Raw genomic sequence first — 22,981 nt, 5'->3', positions numbered from 1 at the left:
GGGAGGTTGAGACATGAGGATCATGAGTTTACGACAAGCCTCGGAAATTTAGTAAGACCCTCAGCAACCTGAGACCCTGTTTCAAAATAATAATAAAAAAATCGGGCTGGGGATGTAGTTTAGAGGTAGAATGCCCCTGGATTCAATCCCTGGTACCACACAACAGCAACAACAACACAAAGATTCTGATGTTAGTGGCTCCAAACAGAAAAGGCACCCTTAACACTTTAAAATCATTTGAAAATAGATATGATACCATTATTATTTGGTCTCTTTACTTTCCCATATACTTTTTCCCTCTCCCTCCTCCTCCTCAATGTTATGTATATATCACTATACATTTTACCATCATGTACAATTAAAATGCACCGATACAAATTTCAAAGATATGCCAGATGTGGTGGCACACGCTTGTAATCCCAGTACTTGGGGGGCTAAGACAGAAGGATGACAGTTTCACAGCCAGCCTCAGCTACTTAGTGAGGCCCTCCATAACTTAGTGAGGCCCTCTTTCAAAACAAAGAATAAAAAACAGGGTTGATGGTGTAGTTCGGAGTAGAATGTCCCAGGTTCAATCCCCAGCACCACACACACACACACAAAATTGAAAGATTAAAAATTATAAACTAATTGATTATTTACTAACTTATTAAATAAATCAAGACATCAAGTAAACCATTTGTGACTACTTATCCTCTTTTTTATAAATTGGTGCATTGTAGTCATGCATCTTAATGGAGTACATGATAGTAGAGGTATAAATGCACATATCGCTTGTTTAGCCCTTACCCAATTCCCACCCCATTCCCTCCCCCTCCCTCCTTCTCATGTTTCGCTTAGTAATTGACTTTCATATGTTCAGATACATAATACCTATATATATTTATGGGCCACAGATTTTATTTTGATACATGTATACAACATGCAATGCTCAATTCAGGATATTTAGCATATCCATCATCTTGAACATTTATCATTTCTTTGAGCTTGGAACATTTAAAAATGTCTCTTCTACTTTTAAATATGTTAAATTACTATTAAATATCGTAATACTTACCCTCTCGCACTGGGTTCCCAATAAGGTGCATATAACCCTGAAAAGGCTGGGACGAAATAGCAGCCATAAGAAGTACCAACTTCTTTAGCAAGCTTTTCTAATATTAAAAAAAGAAAAAGAAATATTATATCCCACTTTATAAAATGAATATACTCACTTTCAAAATTAGTAATGGATTTTGGGTTTCTCATTCATCGGTATGACAGTATGTTTCTAATTACACTAGTATTACAGGAGCAAGAAAAGAGTTTCTGGGTCACTGAATATCCCCACTAAAATAGAACACAGCTCAAGAGATCAAGGAAGTGGACTGATTGCATATATTTTTTGGGGGGGAGGTACTGGGGATGGAACCCAGGGGCATTCTACCTCTGAGCTACACCCCCAGCCCAATTTTTTTATTCTTTATTTTGAAATAGGATCTTACTGAGTTGCAAAGGGCCTCACTAAGTAGCTGAGGCGGACTGCGAACCTGAGATCCTCCTATCTCAGCTTCCCAAGTACTGGGATTACAAATGTGTGCCACCACGCTCAGCTCATTTCTTTAATATATTTTAGCTCAACTCCACTACTTTTAAGGTCCTGACTAGGAGACTAAGAAATGATCTCTCATGTGTACCTAATTAGAAATATATTTCTGATTGTCTTGACTTCAGGCAAAGTTAAACAAGTAGATGAAATAGTGAATAGTTGAGTTCAAACTAATATTCACAGATTGAATACAGTAATAGTAATATTTAAATTATAGGTGCCAGTGTTTTAGTGCTCAGTCTTATGTAGGAGTCAGAGCTGTTTTTTGTTTGTTTGTTTGTTTGTTTGGTACTGGGAGTGAAACCCAGGGGCCTTCTACCTCCAGGGTATACTCCCAGACCTATTTAATATTTTATTTGGAAACAGGGTCTCACTAAGTTGCCGAGAGCCTCACTAAGTAGCTGAGGCTGGCTTTGAACCTACGTGATCCTCCTCTCTCAGCCTCCCAAGTACTGGATTACAAGCGTTCGCCACCATGCCTGGCTGAGCTGGTCTTTTTTTTTTATCAAATAAATGTAACTAGGTTACTACTTTACCTCAAGACTTGGGCAATCCCTGGTGTTCAATTTTCCACTTGGGTAATTTTTATGCCCTACTTTGCCAGTTCATTCATAACAGTTGGTGATTTTTGTCAATTCATTGTTTAATAAATCTTCACTAAATAGTCATTTTTATATCGGTCATCTTAAATATCAAATATACTAGAGGTGCACATAACTTATGGACTGTATTATGGAAAAACATAAATATTTACAGATGGCAGAAATAAATATTCAAAGGTTTCATTCTTCAGAGTTTCTAACCCTTTGTGAGAATATACTCACCAATTTCCTCTGAGGACTGAATAATTCCAAGATTGTCTCTTAACCAGCGAATAACAGCACCAGCAATAGCTACAGAACCCTAACGAAGAAAAGAAATTGAGATTCATATATGTTATTACTTCAAAGGGCTTTTACTGAGCCAATTATTTGTGTACAAAATGGATAAAATTCAAACTCAATGTTGGGACTCCCGCAAATATAACTGAGGTCTCCTAACATAAACATAGTTTTTCTTAGGTCACTTATAGAGGTTTTCATGAAATACGGAAAAGAAGTGAGCCCTCCAACATACCACTGGGACTATATAAGAGGACATCAATCTCCTGAGCATCTTGATTTTTTACAATTCTTTTTTTTTTTGGTGGTGGTACTGGGGTTCCTGGAAGCCCTTCTACCTCCGGGCTACACTCCCAGACCTATTTTTACATTTTTATTTGGAAACAGGGTCTCCTAAGCCAGCGTGCGCGGCTGGCTTTGAACCTGCGCAATCCTCCTGTCTCTGCCTCCCAAGCGCGGGGATTACAAGTGTGCGCCACCATGCCCGGCTGCAATTCTTTTTCTCTGGTGCTAATAAGCTACTAAGGTATACTACCACCTACAGTGCACATTTCCATCTTACCCACACAAAGTTAATGGAAGAGACTACATCAAAAATTTCTTTTAGCTGGGTGAGGTGGGACATACCTATAATCCCAGCTACTTAAGAGGTCGCAAATACAAGGCATCCTGGGCAATTTAGTGAGATCCTATCTCAAAATAAATAAAAAGAGCTGAAATATAACTCAGTAGCAGAGTGATGGTGGGTTCAATCACCAGTACCTCAAAAAAAATTCCTTCACATCTATTTTTCATATCTACTAGCATAGAAAATAAAGTAAATAAAAAACCCCAAAAACCTAGCAAAGAGGCTAGCTCCTGATTTTTCTTTTCTTTCTTTTCAGTACTGGGGACATTCTACCTTTGAGCTACACCACTGGTCCTATTTTTTATTCTTTATTTTGAAACAAGTCTCACCGAGTTGCAAAGGACCTCACTAAGTAGCTGAGGCTGTCCATGAACAGTGATCCTCCTGTCTCAGCCTCCCAAATGCTGGGATTACAAGCATGAACCATCATGCCCGACTTGAATTTTTTTTTTAATTTTTAAACAGGGTCTTGCTACATTTCTGAGATTGGCCTCAAATCTGCCATTCGCTTTTCTCAACCTTCCACATACTGGTATTACATGTGTGCACCACCACTCCTGGCCTAAGTAATTATTAAGCTAAAATCAATCACCAGGAATTTGGAGGCAGGGACTATGTAAATAAGGATGAAAATATAAAATTCAGAGTCAGAAAACCAGGTTTGAGTGCCAGTTCTAGTACTTGTTATATGATCTGAGGCTTTTAAAGCATCATTTCTCTACATATAAAATGATGATTATAACAATACTTAAAAACAAACAAAATACTATGAGGCTCAGAATGAGAATCCATGTGAAAGTTCTTACTGAATATAAATGTTAACTTGAGTATTTTATTTTTTCTGGTGTTAGGGACTGAACTCAGGGGCATCTTACCTCTGAACTACATCCTCAGCCTTATTTTATTTTTAGTTTGAAACAGGGTCTCACTAGGTTGAAGAAAGTCTCACTACTTGCTGAGGCTGTTCTGAACCTGAGCTCCTCCCGTATCAGCCTTCAAAATACTGGGATTCCAAGTGTGCGTCACTATGTCCGGCAACTTCAGGACTTTATTTTAAAGTGTTTAAAAGTTACCAGCCAGAGCTTGGCATTGTGTGGCACACATGTAATCCTAATACTTGGGAGGCTGAGATGGGAGGATTTCATGTTCAAGGAGAGCTTGAGCAGCATACAGACCTTGTTTGAAAATAAATAAAAAAGGGCTGAGAGTATACTTAGAGATAGAATACCCCTGGGTTCAATCGCCAGTATCAAAAATAAATAAAATAGAGCCGGGCGTGGTGGCGCACGCTTGTAATCCCAGCATTCGGGAGGCTGAGACCAGAGGATCTCGGTTCGTGGACAGCCTCAGCTACTTAGTGAGGCCCTCTGCAACATAGTGAGACCCTGTTTCAAAATAAAGAATAAAAAATAGGGCAGGGGGTGTAGCTCGGAAGTAGAATGCCCCTGGGTTCCATCCCCAGACCTGCAAAATATATATATAAATAAATAAAATAAATGAATGCCAGCTAGGGTTGGAATGCAGCTCAGAGGTAGAACACTTGAATGGGATATGAGAAGCCTTGAGTTCAATTCCCAGTACTACCAAATAAATGAATAAATAAAACTATTAGCCAAATTCTATCAATATAGATAAAATAATATAACATAACACAATGAAATATAATTGGCCATGAAAAGAATGGAGTACCGAGACATGCCAGAGCCCTGGCAAGCCGTAAAAGCATTATGCAAAGGGAAAATTGTCAGGAGGAAGTTAGAAGCCAGACTCCACAATTTAGCAAGACTGTGTTGCTGGGGGTGTAGCTCAGTGTTAGAGTGGCTCTGGATTCAGTCCCCAGCACCACAAAAGAAATGTGTATTACTTCCACTGAGTGACCCCCAAAGAAAATGCCTGGTGATGTTAAATGTAGGAACCTGTCTCCAGTTCAATGAACTGAATTACAAAGGTCCTCCCTTCTTGCTGTCAGTGGGCAGAATGTAAACAAACTAGAAAATGAATGTGCTGACTCACTGCTTCAATTCATAGCTTCCATGGAAAGGCACTCAATGTTACTGCAAAGCTGCAGAATGCCACACTTGTTCTACTTATACTGTGGCTTTGTAAAAATAATTATTTGAGCATATTTGATATAACTGTACAAATATAAAGAAGCTTTACAATTGGGACTGGCCTGGAGGTGTACAGTGCTTGTCAAGCCTGCATGAGGGTTCTATTCCCAGCACTGCAAACAAACATGGGCCAGGGAGTTGCAAAAGCAATAAGGACTTTAACTTACCCCCCTCCTCCAAGAAAACTTCCTAATATGCTTCTTAATGCTTACATATTTAGGAACTTAGACCGTTCTAAGAACTAAACAATTTTTTTTTATTTAGAGGGACTTTACTCTCAAATTTCAAGTATATAATTCAAAGACAATAGCTGCAAAATACTACTAAATTACAGTGCCATCCACAACAAACATAATGTCAAACATAGGTAGTTTAGTCAGGCCTGGTGGCGCACATATGTAATCCCAGTACTTGGGAGGCTGAGACCAGAGGATCACAGGTTCAAAGCCAGCCTCAGCAATGTAGGGAGGCTCTCAGAAACATAATGAGACCCTGTTTCCAAATAAATAAAATTGGGTTGCAGGCATAACTTGGGGGTAGACTGCCTCTTGGTTCAATTCCTACTACTGAAAAAGAAAATATAGGTAGTTTAAATTTTACCACATAAAAAGTATACAGGTAAATTAAGTAAAAGTACTATTTCAAAACGTAATCAGCATTTTTATTTTGGTCCTGATTATTGAACCAAGGGACAGTCTCCCACTGAGCTATACACTCGGTCCCTTTTATTTTTTACCTTGAACCTAAGTTACCACTCACTGTTCCCAAACCTGCAGTCCTCCTGCATCAACCTCCCAAGTACTGGATTTACAGGTGTGTGCCCTTGTGCCTGGCCCCAACATGTAATCAATATTAAAGACTTTTTTTTATGGTACTGGGAGTGGAACCCAGGGGCTTTTCTACCTCTGGGCTACACTCCCAGACCTATTTTAAACTTTTATTTGGAAACAGGGTCTCACTAAATTGCTGAGAGCCTCACTAAGTAGCTGAGGCTGGCTTCGAACCTGTGCAATCCTCCTGTCTCAGCCTCCCAAGGGCGGGGATTACAAGTGTGTGCCACCACACCCCGGCCCTTAAAGTCACATTTTATTTTTTGAAGCATGGCTTTGAAATCTGGTCAATTCTGACTACATTTCCAGTGCTCAATATCCACATGTGGGTAGTGGGTATCATATTGGACAGCACAATTTTAGCTCTTATTGATAAAACATGTCTTTTCTCCCTCTGCTCTCAAAGAACACTGTCTAAATGGTATTGAGCTAAGAAATACACACATTTTCAACAGTTTTAGGCAAGTAGGGTTAAACTATGAATTTTAATACGCTACTGTGCTAGAAATGTAGGAAGAAGAGTGGTGACTATCAGCTGGTGAGAATTTACACTTTGGGACACCAAATACTGATGTACCTTATTTCAATTGAAAAGTAAGGTACTCATGCTTAGACAATTTTTTTTTGGCAGGTCTGGGGCTGGAACCCAGGGGCATTTTACCTCCGAGCTACACCCCCTGCCCTATTTTTTATTCTTTATTTTGAAACCGGATCTCACTGAGTTGCAGAGGGCCTCACTAAGTAGCTGAGGCTGTCCGCGAACCGCGATCCTCCAGGTCTCAGCCTCCCAAATGCTGGGATTACAAGCGTGCGCCACCACGCCCGGCTGATGCTTAGACAATTTAAAAGGAAGCAGTATGGTTTGGGCAAAAGGGAAACAAAGCTCAGGATTACAGGTTGACAATCAGATATCATTATTTCGACAAAAACAAAAGAAACAAAATACAAAGCCACTGCTGAGGCTTCGGAAGAAATGTATTTTAAATGTGGTCATCGGGATTTATAGGAGTGTTTTGACTACAATCAAAGAAATTGACTGAAGAAGAAGATAAAATGAGCCAGGCATAGCGCACATGCTCATAATCATAGTACTTGAGAGGCTGAGACAGGAAGATCACAGGTTCACGGCTAGCCTCGGCTACTTAGTGAGGCCCTGTTTCAAAATAAGGAATAAAAAATGGCTGGGGATGTAGCTCGAGAGTAGAATGCCCCTAGGCTCGATCCCCAGTACCAAAAAAAAAAAAAGAAAAAAATGTTGATAAAAACACTATTTGGCACTGCCATATAATAAACAGTATGGTTTAGCCTTATAAAAAGTAATAAAAAGGAGAGAAGCCTACAAATTCACAAAAGACATAAGATCTTCTGAATTCAGAGGCAAGAGATAAAATGGAAGGTGGTTTAATGTTTCAAAGCTGAGTAAGAAGGGAGTACAGGAAAAGACACTAAAATGATAGACCTGGTAAGTAAGTATTTGTTATCAGTTAAGATACCACAAATTACATCTGAACTATAAGAATCCAAAAGTTCGATACATATCTATAAATACACATCAGCCCTGGTTCTAAGTGTCCACTCTCTAGGAAAGTTTCTTGCAAACCTAATAGTCACACTAAAAGGAAGATATAATGGAACTGAGAGGGCTTAAAGAAGAATAAATTAAATGATACCAGGACTAGAGGAATAAATTATTTAGGAATTAGAAATGTAGACTGGGGAAAAAAAAAAGAAATGTAGACTGGGAAGTAAAAGGCTAAGAAACGGGCTATGAGAAGATGGGATAAGAAATAATCAAGTAGTATGGGATGTGGTGGCACATGCTTGTAATTCCAGTACTTGTGCGGCTGAGACAGGAGGGTCACAGGTTTGAGGACACCCTCAGCAAGTAATTAGACTCTCATCAACCCAATGAGACCCTGTTTCAAAATAAGAATAAAATAGGGCTGGGGGTATACCTCAGAGGTAGAATGCCCCTAGGTTCAGTACCACACACACACACACACACACACACACACACACACAGAAGCATTCATTGTAGTCAGAAGAAGTATGTAAATTAAGTTGGGGTAGACAGACTGTTAAATGAAGTGGTCCTCATGACCCTTGCCTGCTTGTGCTTATACCCTGTCATGACATCCTCCCCTCCCCTTTGAGTGTTATGGGACCTCTAACTTTCTTCTAACCAACAATCCATATCGAAGGGGACCAGGTGTGTGCAAGGGTATACATGTGAGTCTATTACATAAGGTCACTGCTTCTCTCTCACTGGATACTCTTCCCTTTCTGGATTTGAGGAAGCAGAGGGCTATGCTTGGAAGCCCCTTGTGGGAAGGAACTCTCAGTGGCCTCCAGGAGCTCTGGGGGTAGCCTTCAGCTGACAGCCAGTGAGAAACTGAAGCCTTTACTTCTAAAACCACAAGAAACTGAATTCTGCCAAAAGCCTGAGTGAGCCTGGAAGTAGACGAAACCTGAGATGAGGCTACAGGCTTTGCCAACACTGACTGCAGTCTTAAGAGACTCTGAGCTGTGCCTGAGGCCTGGAACCATGCGAAACGGAGGGGGAGGAATGCAGGTTATTTTACACTATTGAAATTTGTGGTGACATTGTTATATGCCAATAAATGACTACTACATAGGTTTACACCTGGAATGCACAATTTAGCTCAAGAAGGATGAGAAACTCTCAAAAATGAAATCATAAGATAATCATCAAGGAAGAGATATTTAAAGAAACCAATGGAGTGACACAGAAATCTTCTTGGAAGCTTATACCTGCATATCCATATTTATAGCAGCTCAATTCACATTAGCCAAATTATGGAACCAGTCAAGATGTCCATCAACAGATGAATGGATTATGAAATTATGGCATATACACACAGTGGAACTCTACTCAGCCGCAAAAAGAATATAATTATGTCATTTGCAGGAAAATAGATAGGCCTGGGGAATATTATGCTTAGAATAACCAGTCACAGAAATGAAGGGCCATATGTTTTCACTCATATGTGGATGCTAGAGAGAAATCAGGAAACAAAAACCTGAGATAAATGAGGCGAGAAACTAGTGGAATGGGGGAAGGGGATCCCTAGAGGGACGTGGGGATGGAGGAGGGAGAAAGGAGAGGTCTGATGATGGAAACTATTCAAGTATTCTTTGTTCATACAAGAATTTACTTTTATCAGTGTAAAAACTTTATTGGGGGTGGTGAGACCAGAGGAAAACATACAATGAAAGCTGTATATGTATGTATCTGTTGTTCTTAACTTCACTATAACTACAATGGGCCAATTTAAAAAGTGAAGAAAACTGTCAAACATGTGGGAATAGAGTGGTGAAGAAGATAAACAATACCCTGGCCTCGATAGTCCTAAATCCTAGTGGTAGAATACAGAACATAGAAGTCTCAGGTTTATAATCATATTGAAGGTTCTCAAAAGGATTTTTGTTTAGTGAAGCAATACTTAGAAAAAGAGGAGGAACACGGAAAAGTACAACTTCAGGAAGAAAGTGGACAATTAACAGACAACAGAGGGAAGGCAGAACCACTCGACTGCTCTATTTTGCTCCAGTCTCTTCCACCACTGAGAAACATTTTTTCAACGAGAAAAGTCAGGACAAATTGAAGCAATTTCATATAAGTTTAAAGTTATAGAATAATTTAAAGATAATGTACTCCCAATTAATGTTTTATAGATATAAAAATGAGAATTCATGTGTTAAATGTCAGATCTAGAATCACCTGCCAGGGGCTCAGAAGAAAAAACAAACAAAACAAGAGCTCTCCCTGTGGTTAAAAAAAATGTAGGAGTCTATGTCAATAGAGAGAGAATACATGTTTCAAAAATACCATTACTCTAAACACAGAGGGGTAAAAAACTTTAAAATGAGAAAACCAAAGCAACACATGCTGATTGATGGCGTAAGTGTGAAGGTTCTAATTTATTTTTCTGTATGTGTCAGGGAATAAGGGTGGTGACTAGGCATAGGTTCCTACAGAGGAAAGGTATCCAAAATGTTTTGTAGGTGTGCACGTATATTACTGTCAATATGATTTACATTATGGTGTAAGACTATAATGCACCAATAAAAGCCTATTTTTAAAAAATGTTATGCAGAAGTCAGGTTAATAGAATCAGGCTCAAAGCTTGAAGCCCAGGGCTAGGTGGCGCTCTCCTTGTGCAGAGTGGCTAGGGTGGAAAATAACTGTCTACTCCTGCTAAGGCTATCACCTAATGGGAGATGAGGCTGAAAGTGAAAATTCCAACTCATAAAAATATATAACGCCAGGTATGTTGGTGCATGCTTGTAATCCCAGTACTTAGGAGGGCTGAGACAAGAGGATCACACATGTTTGAAGCCAGCCTGTTATTTAGTGAGGCTCTTAGCAACTTAGTGAGACCCTATTTCCAAATAAAGTATAAAAAAAGGGCTTGAGGTGTAGCCGGGAGGTAGAAAGCCCCTGGGTTCCATCCCCAGTACCATATACACACAGAAAAAAATCTATAATAAGAAATTGAGGTGGGTGTGGTGGCGCATGCCTGTAATGCTGGTATTTGGGAGGCTAAGACAGGAGGATCACAGGTTCAAGGACAGTAGTAAGGCCCTCATCAACCTAGAAAGACCCTGTTTTTAAAAAAATGGGGCTGGGGTGTAGCTCAGAGGTAGAATGTCCCTGGGTTCAATTCCCAGCAACACACACACACACACACACACACACACACACACACACAATTGGCCAAAGAATTTAACATGTGGAATATAATTCATTCCAGTCTAATGAAGACTTTAAAATAAGTGTACTGGAAGTTCAAAGATATAAACTGATATATGACTTCTGTTAAAATCAAATGAACATGAAATTATAAATCCAAAGAAAAGAAAAATGAAACAAAATTAGATGGATCTGAAAAATAACCAAATAAAAGTCTTAAATGAAAATACTCAATGATCTTTCTTTTGTGTGTACTGGAGGCTGAACCCAGGGGCATTTTGCCTCTGAGTTACCCCACTAGCCCTATTTCCGTTTGTATTTTCAAACAGGGTCTTGCTATTTTGCTCAGACTGGCCTTGAACCTGCAATCCTCCTGGGCCTCCCAAGTACTGGAATTACAGGAATGAACCACCACACCTGGACTGAATGAATAAAATTTTAAGATACAATAGTTGGGTTAAGCTCTAGACTAAGTAGAGATAATGAGTAAATTTAGTTAATTAGTAAATTATATAACCTGTGGGACTCTAATGTACTTCATCTACCGTGAAAAATGGTTTGCAATATCTATTCAATGTGAAGATACATATAACCTATGGCATACAAATTCTACTGCCACAGAAAGGTGTACATACAAAAATGTGCACTGCACATTTTCATAATAACAAAGTACTGAAGCAACTTGAATGTCATCAACAGTTGAATAAATATTAAAATGTGACAATGAGAAAGAACAGAAAAACAGCTATATCTAAAACATGAATGAATTTCACAAACTTAACATTGAGTAAAATAAACCAGATGAAGAATATATAGTGTATGATTCAGACATGTACCCATGTATACTTTCCCACTCTCATTTTTTGTAATATATAAATTATTGAAATTGTACAAAAACAAAATTCTGTTATTTAGTGTTGCACATTCAAGTGTCAGAACCTTTATAAAATGTAAGTAAGCTGGACATGGAGGCACACACGGGTAATCCCAATACTTGGGAGGCGGAGACAGGAGGATCACAAGTTAGATGCCAATCTGGACAACATAGCAGTACCCTGTCTCAAAATTAAAAAAAAAAAAAACACTAGCTGGGCGTGTTGGCGCACGCTTGTAATCCCTGACTTGGGAGGCAGAGACAGGAGGATCGCGCAGGTTCGAAGTCAGCCGCGCTGGCTTAGGAGACCCTGTTTCGAAATAAAAATGTAAAAATAGGTCTGGGAGTGTAGCCCAGAGGTAGAAGGGCTTCCAGGAACCCCAGTACCACCAAAAACAAAACAAAAACTAAAACTAAAACTAAAGGGAGCTGGGGGTGTAGTTCAGTGGTAGAGCCCCACTGGGTCCAATCCCCAGTACGGAGGAAGGGAGAAGAAAAAAGAGAGATTGATTCAGAGTTAAAAAGGAAAGTAAGGAAGTAATCAACAGTAAGTCAGGGCAGTTGTTTATCTCAAATGAGAGAGAGAGGAATGTGACTGGAGGTGGCACCTGAGGATTCCTGCATGTTGGTGGTATTCTGTGTCTTGAACTAGGTTATGTGGAACTTCTCTTGACCTTAATTCAAGTTATGCAGAGGTGTTTAATGCATTTTTCTATATGTTCCTCGTATTTCACAATACAAAAAGGGGATTTTATGTTTTTTGTTTTAAAGAAAGTATTTGGAAATGGAAGGTAGTGACTGAGAAACTCACCAGGGATGCGGCACAGAGAAACAAAGGGAATAAAAATACAAAAGGGCAGTTAAGAAACATGGAGGGTGGTGTGAAAGGTTCCAATGTTCATCCAATAGCAATCCCAGAAGAGGATGATGGAGGTAATGGTAGAGGAGCAATATTTGAAGAGATAACTGCTGAGAATTTTCCAGATCTGAAGACACACTTGTATCCAAGTACCTAACAGGATAAATAAAAATAAATCCAAACCCAGGTACATCACAGCTAAACCACAGAGCATTAATGATAAAGATATAATGTTAAAAACTCTCAGACAATAAACTAGATTATCTATAAAGAATAACATGTAGACTAACAGCGGTGCTCTCGTTATGGCATCAAAAATGGCCTGAAGGGATTAGGGCAAGCAGTTGTAAAACTAAGATTTTATGTCCACTCCAGAGTGAGGGTGAAGTAAACTAAAAAAGAGTAGACTTACTATCCCATATTCCTTCTAAAAGAACTATAAAAGGGTCTCTCGGGCTGGGCATGGGGGCACCTTGCCTGTAATCCCAGGATTTGTGAGGCTGAGATGGGAGAGGATTGTAGGTTCAAATCCAGCCTCAACAACTTAGTGAGTTTCTCAGCAACCTAGTGAGACCTTGTTTCAAAACAAAGAGGTATAGTTTGGAGGTAAAATGCCCCTGGGCTCAATCTCGAGGCACAAAAAGGATCCCTAAAAAAATGAGCAGGGATATCAAAGATATGGGACCTTGGGACGTGGTGATGCACACTTGTAATCCCAGTACTTGGGATGTAAAATAGGAGGATTGCAAGTTCGCGGACCATTTCAGTAATATAATGAGGACATCCACAACTTAGTGAGACCCTTTTTAAAATAAAAATATATGAGACCAAAGACATGATATTAGACAGGGAAATGAGAACAAGCAATGAATATTATTTACTCTTAACTGCAAATAAAATGTTACTAGTTACCATATGCTGAAGGGAAAGGTAGAAATGAAAACTTAAAATATGCTTGTTGGTGAAAGTACTGGGGGTAAAGTATTTCAGGTCCTCATCATGGTTTAACGACTTAAATGCTAACTATGTACACACTTTTAGAAAAATATATAAATTATATATTAAAAATGTAAAGGTATTAACCAGGCATGGTGGTGTACACCTGTAATCCCAACACTTGGGAGGCTAAGAAACAAAGATCATAAGCTCAAGACCAGCCTCAACAACTAAGTGAGACCCTGTTTCAAAGTAAACTATAAAATAAGGCTAGGGTATAGCTCAGAGGTAGAGTGCTCCAGGGTTTAATCCCCAGTACCACATTAAAAAAAAAAAAAGGCCATAATGCTAGACACAGTAGAGCACTCCCAGTAAATGGAAGGCTCAGACAAGAAGATCCCAAATTCAAAGCCAACCTGGGTAATTTGGTAAGACAATGTTTCTAAATAAAAATATAGGAGATGGGCTGGGTTTGGTGGTGCATGCTTGTAATCCCAGCATTTAGGAGGCTGAGACAGGAGGATTGCAGTTCTTGAACAGCCTCAGCTACTTAGTGAGGCCCTCGGCAACTCATTGAGACCCTGTTTCAAAATAAAGAATAAAAAACAGGGCTTGGGGTGTAGCTGGAATGCCCCTGGCTTCCATCCCCAGTAGTGCAAAACAAATAAACTAAATTAAAATGAAAATACTGGAAATTTGCGTGGTGGTGAAATTACATACGTGTAATTTCAGTACTTAGGAGATTGAAACTGGAGGATCACCAGTTTAAAGGGAACCTCAGTTGCTTAGTGAGGCCCTCCACAACTCAATGAGACCCTGTTTCAAAATAAAGAATAATAAACAGGGATGGGGGTGTAGCTCACAGGTAGAATGTCCCTGGGTTTCATCCCAGTAACATGATGAGGATGATGATGATATAGGATGTAGCCCCTGGGTTTAATCACCAGTACCACAAAAAATTAGTTACATGCACACAAAAATTACCAAAGCAAAAATAAATAGTGCATCATACTGCTCTCAAACCAGCAAAGGGAAACAAGACTAAACGATTTTATTATAAAAAAGCTATAGGTTCAATTTTTTTGTGTGTGGTACTGGGGATGGAACCCAGGGGCTTTCTATCTCCGGACTACACTCCCAGACCTATTTTATATTTGATTTGGAAACAGGGTCTCGCTAAGTTGCTGAAAGCCTCACTAAGTAGCTGAGGTTGGCTTCGAACCTGCGCGATCCTCCTGTCTCAGCCTCCCAAGCGCGGGCGGGGATTACAAGCGTGCGCCACCACGCCCGGCATAGGTTCAGTTTTTAAAGAGGATAAAAGTTAAAGTTAACACCCCAGACTTCCAAGCCAAGTGACAACTTGTCAAACACATGATTATTAAATAAAAAACTTTGAATTTAATTATTAAATATATACTTTGAGTCAGGCATGGTGGCACATGTCTGTAATCCCAGTACTTGGGAGGCTGAGACAGGAGAATCACAGGTTCAAGACAGGCCTCAAACCAGGCATGATGGCACATACTTATAATCCCAATACTTGGGAAGCTGAGGCAAGAGGACCACAAGTTCAAAGACATTCCTAGCAAGTAGTGAGATTCTCATCAACCTAGGAAGCACTTGTTTTCAAAATAAAAATAAAATAGGGCTGGGGGTATAGCTAGGATGTAGAATGTCCCGAATAGTTCAATCCTCAGTACCACACACACACACACACACACACACACACACACACTCACACAGCCTCAGCAACTTAGCAAGACTCAGCAACCCAGCAAGAATACTTCAAAATAAAAACTAAATTAGGAATGATAGTGTATCTCAGAGGTCTACAGAACCCCCTGGATTCAATTTCCAATACCCCACACACATAAAATAACATTAAATATATTCTTTTAAACACTTAGAAAATAGGGACTGTAAGTCTATGAGTTTCCCAAGAAAAGCTCTTTCTTTTGGCTTGGTTTAATTTTTTAAATGTGTATTTTTAATTGTATGTATATTATTTTTTTTAAATGTGTACTAATTGCCAAAAAGTAAGAATGTATAGAAAAATATATCTACTATTGTTAGCAGGTAGACGTGTGTGTGTGTGTGTGTGTGTGTGTGTGTGTGTGTGTGTGTTGTTCTTACTGCTGATGAGACTGCTAAGTTAGCAGACAAAAAGGTGGGGACATATGCAGGGTGCAGTAAAATAAACACTGGACTCCGGCTGGAACCCAGCTTAGAAGGAAGAAGGCATTGAGGCCTTAATTTTCAATAACCTGGATTTTCTCCTTGGATTTGCTATTTATTGGCTGCCAGAAGTTACTTTGGCCAATTGACTCCAATTTCATTTCCAAAATTTTAAGTTGCTTGAGGGTAAAATCGGGATAAAGACAGTGGAACTAAGTGTGTTGTCATATGATCTAATGTCCCCTCAGCCTTAAAATTCTGTGAATCTAAAAAAATTACATGAGCTGAAACAATGATAAAGCATATACACGTTAAGTCTCCAGATGATACAAAACTGGGCAAGTATCAGGTCAGGTCAGAAAAAATAGGCTTAAATCACTATCATGACATTAATCAGGAAGAAATAAAAACTTGAATTTATAGTAACAAAAAATTCATACACAATGGAGCTGATGTGATTTACAATGATTCATTTGAAAGAGAGCTAGGTATTTTAACATATACTCCTGGGTCCAACATGATGAAGGGGTTATTAGACTAAATTAACAAACTCTGAAGCCAGAGCAGTAGAAACAGTGCTTATACTGAGGGAGGCACAAATCGCACTATTGAGCACAGGTCAGAGTATATATACAATATTATATTCTGTTCCAAAAAACACTGGTCAGCTGGAATTCATCTAATAAAGGGAGCTCAGAACTACCAACCATTTAGAAAGCAGGCGAGAGCAGGGCACTGGAGCAGTTTATTCTGGATGAGGAAGACCCAGATAAACAGATATCTTGCTTCCTAGTGTTTGAACACTCTTGACAGCAAACCTAAGTCCATCTCATGAAGTGTTATTAAGAAGCAGTTTTAAGCCAAGGTGGTGGTACTTGGGAGGCAGAGACGGCAGGATCACAGTTTGGAGGCCAGCCTCTGAAACTTAGTGAGACCCTGTCTCAACATAAAAAATAAAACAGGGCCGGGCGTGGTGGCGCACGCTTATAATCCCTGTGCTTGAGAGGCGGAGACAGGAGGATTGTGCAGGTTTGAAGCCAGCCATGATGGCTTAAGAGACCCTGTTTCCAAATAAAAGTATAGAATAGGTCTGGGGGTGTAGTCCGGAGGTAGAAGGGTTTCCAGGAACCCCAGTACCACCAAACCAAACCAAACAAAACCAAAACAAACCAAAAAAACAGGGCCGGGCATGGTGGTCCACACTTGTAATCCCAGTACTTGGGAGGCTGAGACAGGAGGATCAGCAGGTTCAAAGCCAGCCTCAACTACTTATTGAGGCTCTCAGCAACTTAGTGAGACCCTGTTTCCAAATAAAATATAAAATAGGTCTGGGAGTATAGCCCGGAGGTAGAAAGCCCCTGCGTTCCACCCCCAGTACCACCGAAAATAAAAATAAAAAAGGGCTGGGTGTGTAGCCTTGGGGTAGAACACTCCTAGGTTCAATTCCCAGTACACTCCCCCCGAAAAGGGCAGTTTTAGATGCCATCTTCAGGTTTTCATATTGGGTGGAAATATAAGAGCAGGTGAACCCTGTCCCTGAGGCCTTTTCCAAGTCTAAGGCATCTGTCCATCATCTCCCATATGAAGAAAAAGAGCATATTACTACTGCCATTATAATAGGACACACTGATCAAGTCCATATTCTATATGCCTAGTGATGAGCTATAAACACTCTCCATTGAGGAAAAATAGAGAGGAAAAGGGCTCATAGGATTTTAAGTTCTGAGAAATACTGAGATACACAGAGTAAATATTTCACAAACACTTCTCTCTAAAGAGACTAGAAGGAGAGATTCTGCTGTTGATGGGGATAGAGAGGGCATGAAGAAAACATGAAATAAGCTAATATTCTTTATGTTCAAGCCTACCAACTAGGAAAATGTTTTAACTATAACTAGGAAGTCTAAAATTTTATACAAATTATTATTGTCAGGTACTCCAGGAAATGAGTTCCTGACCAACTGTATACCTATACATTATAAGGTAGCCATTGCAAAACTAATGATAAAGAAATGTCCACAAGAAATGTATGTTTTTACCAAAATATTGTTTTTACTTATAAATAAATATTCTCAAATAAACATACTATATCCAATAGACAGGATGACATGTCCTCACAATGACTTATGCATGTTAAGTGTTTATTTCAACACTTAGTTTTCCCTCTTCCTTTTAAACATTAAAATATTACAAAACTGACTTTAATAGGGAGAAACGTGAACAGAGTTGTGCTGCTCTTTTGTGCCCAGTGGTTCTCTTTGAAACACTGCAGCATTAAAGAGCAAATCAATCACTTCATGAAACTTTAGAGGTAGAACACCTCAGATTACAGAATACAATATTCCCAGGGTGATACAATGATTGGTATAACTAAGGAAACAATGTAATCAAGGTGTCCTGGGAGTCCTGACCCCCAGCTAAGTCCCAGGGTCTTTCTACACAATCGAAGGTCCAATAGAAAAAAAAAGAAATTTTTATATCCTCTATATTAAAATTTACTAGGAAAGGTGTTAGAAAACACCACAATTTTCATTAGTTTTCAACAGTTGTCATAGCATCCACACTAATTGTAAAGAACTTACTTCCAATGCATAATATACTGGCTTGTCTCTGCCAAGTTTGTAAGCCACTGTGGTCAGAAGGCCATGTTCAGAAAACACGCACTATGGGAAAGAAAAAAAAATTAGTGTAGAAAAAATGAAGATAGCATGAGAATATTTTCTTTCCTTTCCTTTTTTTTTTTTGTTTTTGCAGTACTGGGGATGGAAGCCAGGGGCATTCCTACCTCTGAGCTATACCCCCAGCCCTACTTTTTATTCTTTATTTTGAAACAGGGTCTACTGAGTTGCAAAGGGCTTCACTAAGTACCTGAGGCTGCCTGCAAACTGCGATCCTCCTGTTTTAGCCTCCCAAATGCTGGGATTACAAGCGTGCACCACCACGCTCAGCTGGGAATATTTTCTAAGGGTAAAATGACATGAGTGCAAAATAATTCAATTAATAAATCAAAAACTTTTATTCCTTGTTCCAAATAAGATCTACATTAAGACTCTGACAAGATCATAGTTGAGATTTCCTACCAACAAATTAAAAGCAAAAATATAAATATAAAATAAAAAAATGGATCTTACTAGAATCATCCAAATATCATTTGCATTACTTATTGGCATCAAATTAAACTCAGATAAAGGAAAAGTCAAAGCTTGCAGGGCATGGTGGCATACATCTGAAATCCCAGTATTTAGGAGGCTGAGGCAGAAGGATTTCAGGTTCAAGGCCAGACTTAGCAACTTAATGAGACCCTGTTTCAAAAATTTAAAAAAATTCTAAAAGGGGCTGGGCATGTAGCTCAGAGATAGAATACCCTGGGTTCAATCCCCAATCGCCTCCCCCCCCAAAAAAAAAACTAAGTAAAAATTTAAGACTCAGAATTCACTACATCAAAATATAATCAAACATTATTTATATGAACTTTAAAGATTTTCATCAATCTTTTAATTTAAAAGAAAAACTAACCTTATGGCCTGTATTACATAGTAAGAAACATCCTGTCCCATACCTATAGGTGAAGGGAGAAATAAACAATGACAATTTTATTAAAAGTAAATGATGAAATAGTAATAATACAAATGATCAACACTGACATTTAATTTAGCACAACAGAAATAATTAGTTTTAGAGCTGGGCATGGTGGCACAAACCTGTAATACCAGTACTTGGGAGGCTGAGACAGGAAGGGTGCAGGTTCTAGGATAGCCTTAGCAATTAGTGAGACTCTTAACCTAGTGAAACTCTGTTTCCAAATAAGAAATAAAATCAGGCTGGAAGGTGTATCTAGAAAACAGAATGCCTTTGAGTTTAATTCCTAGCAAAAGCTAACAAACATCATCTACTTTTTTGTTTTTGGCAGTACTACGGATTTAACCCAGGGGCATTTTAACTCCCAGCTATACTCTAAGCCCTGTTTTTTAGTCTTTATTTTGAAACAGGTTCTTGTTAGGTTGACGAGAGCCTAGGTATTTGCTGAGGCTGTCCTTGAACCTATGATTCTCCTGTCTCAGCCTCCCAAGTACTGGTATTACGGGTGTGTGCCACCATGCCAAGCTCATCATATACTCTTTATGAAAAAAAAATGTTTCACATATTAGTCTAGAAGATATCCTTATAGTAATCTTTTTTTTTTTTTTTTTTTTTTTGCGGGTCTGGTGATGGAACCCAGGGGCATTTGACCTCTGAGCTACACCCTCTGCCCTATTTTTTATTCTTTATTTTGAAACCGGGTCTCACTGAGTTGCAGAGGGCCTCACTAAGTAGCTGAGGTTGTCCGCGAACCGCGATCCTCCAGGTCTCAGCCTCCCGAATGCTGGGATTACAAGTGTGCGCCACCATGCCCGGCTTCCTTATAGTAATCTTAATGATTAAAAAAACTAGGGTATTTAGCACTTAGCCAGTCATACCCCAGAGCTGTGTTTATAAAATGCTGCTGAATTACAATAATGTCTATATTTACTCAGTTGTGTTACTACTAATCCACATGGAGCCAAGCATTATGAATGAAAGCTATCTGCCAACGAAGCTGACCAGCTTAGCTCTATTATTAATATGGTCAGAAAGTAAGAAACAACCCTATCGCCAGGCAGGATAAAGAGGCTAGGTGCAGGGTTATGGGAGACAATAGCAAAAAGGATAAAAGTGGCAGAGTGGGAATAGCTATTCATTTTCATTCTCTCTGCAGGATAGGGCAGAAGCAGAGTCAGAAAGTGCTACAGCTGATAGGGAAGAACTGAATTTACTTTGTGGCAGCCTTATCAGTATAAGTTGTGTACTTTGCAACAAGGCTGCCACTTGGACATCAATGTGTAGTTTTGACTTGTGCGAGGCAGATAAGTAGCCCAAACTGATACCAGTAAAAGTCACAGAGAAACAGTTTTAAATTGCAATAGGATAACAAGGCTTATACGGTTGCCACTGGCTCTGTCAAAGCTCGGGCTTCTCTCCCCACAAGCCTTACTACAGGCTCTGTGCCACGGCAGTTTGAATTGTGCTGGTGACATTCCAGGAGATAGGAGAAAGAATAGTGCTCAATGGAAGGACTGGCAGAAGGCTCTCAGCAAAAGCTATTATCAGGCAGTGCTAAGTTTACAGATTCCATCAACTGCATTGTTTTTGTGCAATAAACACAAAGCAAAAGGCAAGTTTTGCTCATAAATATTTTCTTTAGGTACCACTGTCTTAAATAAGGATTAGTCCAAGATATCTCAGCTTTTCTTATCCAGATAATTTTTGGCCTGCTTGATGAACAAATGACACATTCAGGGAACACAGGACTGACAAATATAGAAGTTTGGAAGGAAATTCATCAAATAACACCAGGTACATGTAATACATTTACAAAGGAAAACACATAAATTGCTATAACTTTTTATTGCCATGTTTTTTTTAAACTATCTATTTCAAGTTAATCTCTTTTAATTGATATTCATGAAAATGAAAGTTAGTTGTAATTTTGTGGGTTTCAAACAAGAAATTGGTACCAATTTAGCGCCCATACAAATATTCTCTAGTGGCTCGAGAAGTAGCTCAGTGGTAGAGCACTTGGCTAGCATACGCAGAGCCCCGGGCTCCACCTGAAGCACACACACATACACGCAAAGAGAAAAGAGGAAAGGAGGGAGAAAAAGAGGAGGGAGGGAGAGGGGAGAGGGATAAATACTTTTTATGACTGAAAGAATGGTTGTGTACAAATCTTAAAGTAAAAAATTAATAAGGCACCTAATAAAATTGAATTTGTAAGGTAGTGTTATTCAATAGTGTTATCAATGTATAAAGAGATTTCTTTGCTACGTTTATTTTTTATCATTTTTATTTATTTGTTTGGTGATAGGGATTGGACTCAAGGATATTCTATCTCTGAGCTTTACCTCCAGGCCTATATTTTATTTTTTATTTTGAAATAGGGTCTTGCTAAGTTGCCAATGCTGGCTTTGAACCTTTGATCCTACTTCAGTCTCTAAGTACTGGGATTATAGACCTGCACCTCCAGGCTGGCTCTTTGCTACATTTACACAACAGCTTTCAAAGAAGTTATAGGGGCAGTTGTTTTCCTCTTAAATCCACATTATTCTGTCTTCCTGGTCATAAATTTTTTAGAATTGATGTGGTCTAATGAAACTGCCAAAACATTGTACTGTGTTCAAATATTCCAGTATGATGTCTGACTTTTCTAACTCTGGAAAGGTATAGGCTGTGTGCTAGCCTTCATGACTAGTAGATCAGGACAGGGCAGCCTACAGGGGTGTGCTCAAGGTGTCATGTAGGGGCAGAGCTAGAGACCCTGGGAAAAGTGGGGAAGGAGGTCAAACACATTTTTACACCTAGTCACTGGTCCTGCAAAGATGAGGGAGCTACCTTAGGATCTCTTTCTGAAAAATACAGTTTAATGTGCAAATAATCCATGTCCTTTCTAAAAGGATTGGCAAATAGCTAAAGTAAAAGGAAACTTAGAAGGATCCATAATCTATTCTTCAACCCTGAGTCAGAGATAGGCTTTCTACCGAATTCCATGCTGCCTGCCATTTTCTGCTTGCCTAGGGTTTGGAGAATTACCTAAACGCTTGATTCCAATCTCCCCAATATACTATTCTGTCTCTCACTTTCATCTCCCATTGACTTTACAACTTTCATTTGTCTCCACACAGATTCCAAAGTAACATTCTCTAATCTCTCCATGATTTAAGGACAAAACCAAAACATACCAAATGTTACAATGTCAATGTCTCTAGTTTGTACTTCTCCATTTCTCTCATGACCATTTGCAATTTGGCTTCCACCTTGAGCAGAATATTCTATCATAACTTTGTTCTTGGAGCTCACCAAACGTAGACCTAATTTCTACATCTTAGGGTCATTTTCCAGTTCTCAGGCTCCATAACCTCCTTGGAGTGTTTTGTGCCACTAACCATGCCTTCCTTTAAAATATCATTACTCAGAGCCGGGCGTGGTGGCGCACGCTTGTAATCCCCGCGCTTGGGAGGCGGAGACAGGAGGATCGCGCAGGTTCGAAGGCAGCCGCGCGCGCTGGCTTAGGAGACCCTGTTTCCAAATAAAAATGTAAAAATAGGTCTGGGAGTGTAGCCCGGAGGTAGAAGGGCTTCCAGGAACCCCAGTACCACCAAAAAAAAAAAATATATATCATTACTCAGGCTTCTGCCTAACGAATGTCACATTTTACCTTTCTGACTTCTAGGTTCATTTGCCTATTTGTCCTAAATATCTCCTCTACCTACATACTTATTCTTGGTAATGTCACCTTATTACTTCAAAATCACCTCTTTATAGGGGAAACCCCCAAATCTCAACTTTTATACTGAACTAATTCCACAGTT

At 39.3% G+C, this 22,981-nt stretch overlaps 1 protein-coding gene across 4 annotated transcripts in view; it reads right to left on the bottom strand.

Moving 5' to 3' along the window:
- The window catches only part of GK (glycerol kinase), a gene marked incomplete at both ends in the record, with an annotated part of 95,757 nt that overhangs the window by 4,986 nt on the left and 67,790 nt on the right, over window positions 1–22,981 (bottom strand). For all 4 annotated transcript variants that reach the window (XM_080718514.1, XM_080718515.1, XM_080718516.1 and 1 more), the window contains 4 exons: window positions 1,058–1,154; window positions 2,413–2,491; window positions 18,179–18,259; window positions 19,113–19,155. In XM_080718514.1, the coding sequence (XP_080574640.1) occupies window positions 1,058–1,154; window positions 2,413–2,491; window positions 18,179–18,259; window positions 19,113–19,155 (300 nt within the window). The remainder of the gene's footprint in view (window positions 1–1,057; window positions 1,155–2,412; window positions 2,492–18,178; window positions 18,260–19,112; window positions 19,156–22,981) is intronic.

The sequence above is a fragment of the Muscardinus avellanarius genome (genome assembly GCF_963383645.1).
Source record: "Muscardinus avellanarius genome assembly, chromosome: X".
Classification (NCBI taxonomy): domain Eukaryota; kingdom Metazoa; phylum Chordata; class Mammalia; order Rodentia; family Gliridae; genus Muscardinus; species Muscardinus avellanarius.
Note: the sequence above shows the minus strand (reverse complement) of the source record. Positions and strands in the feature narration are given on the sequence as shown.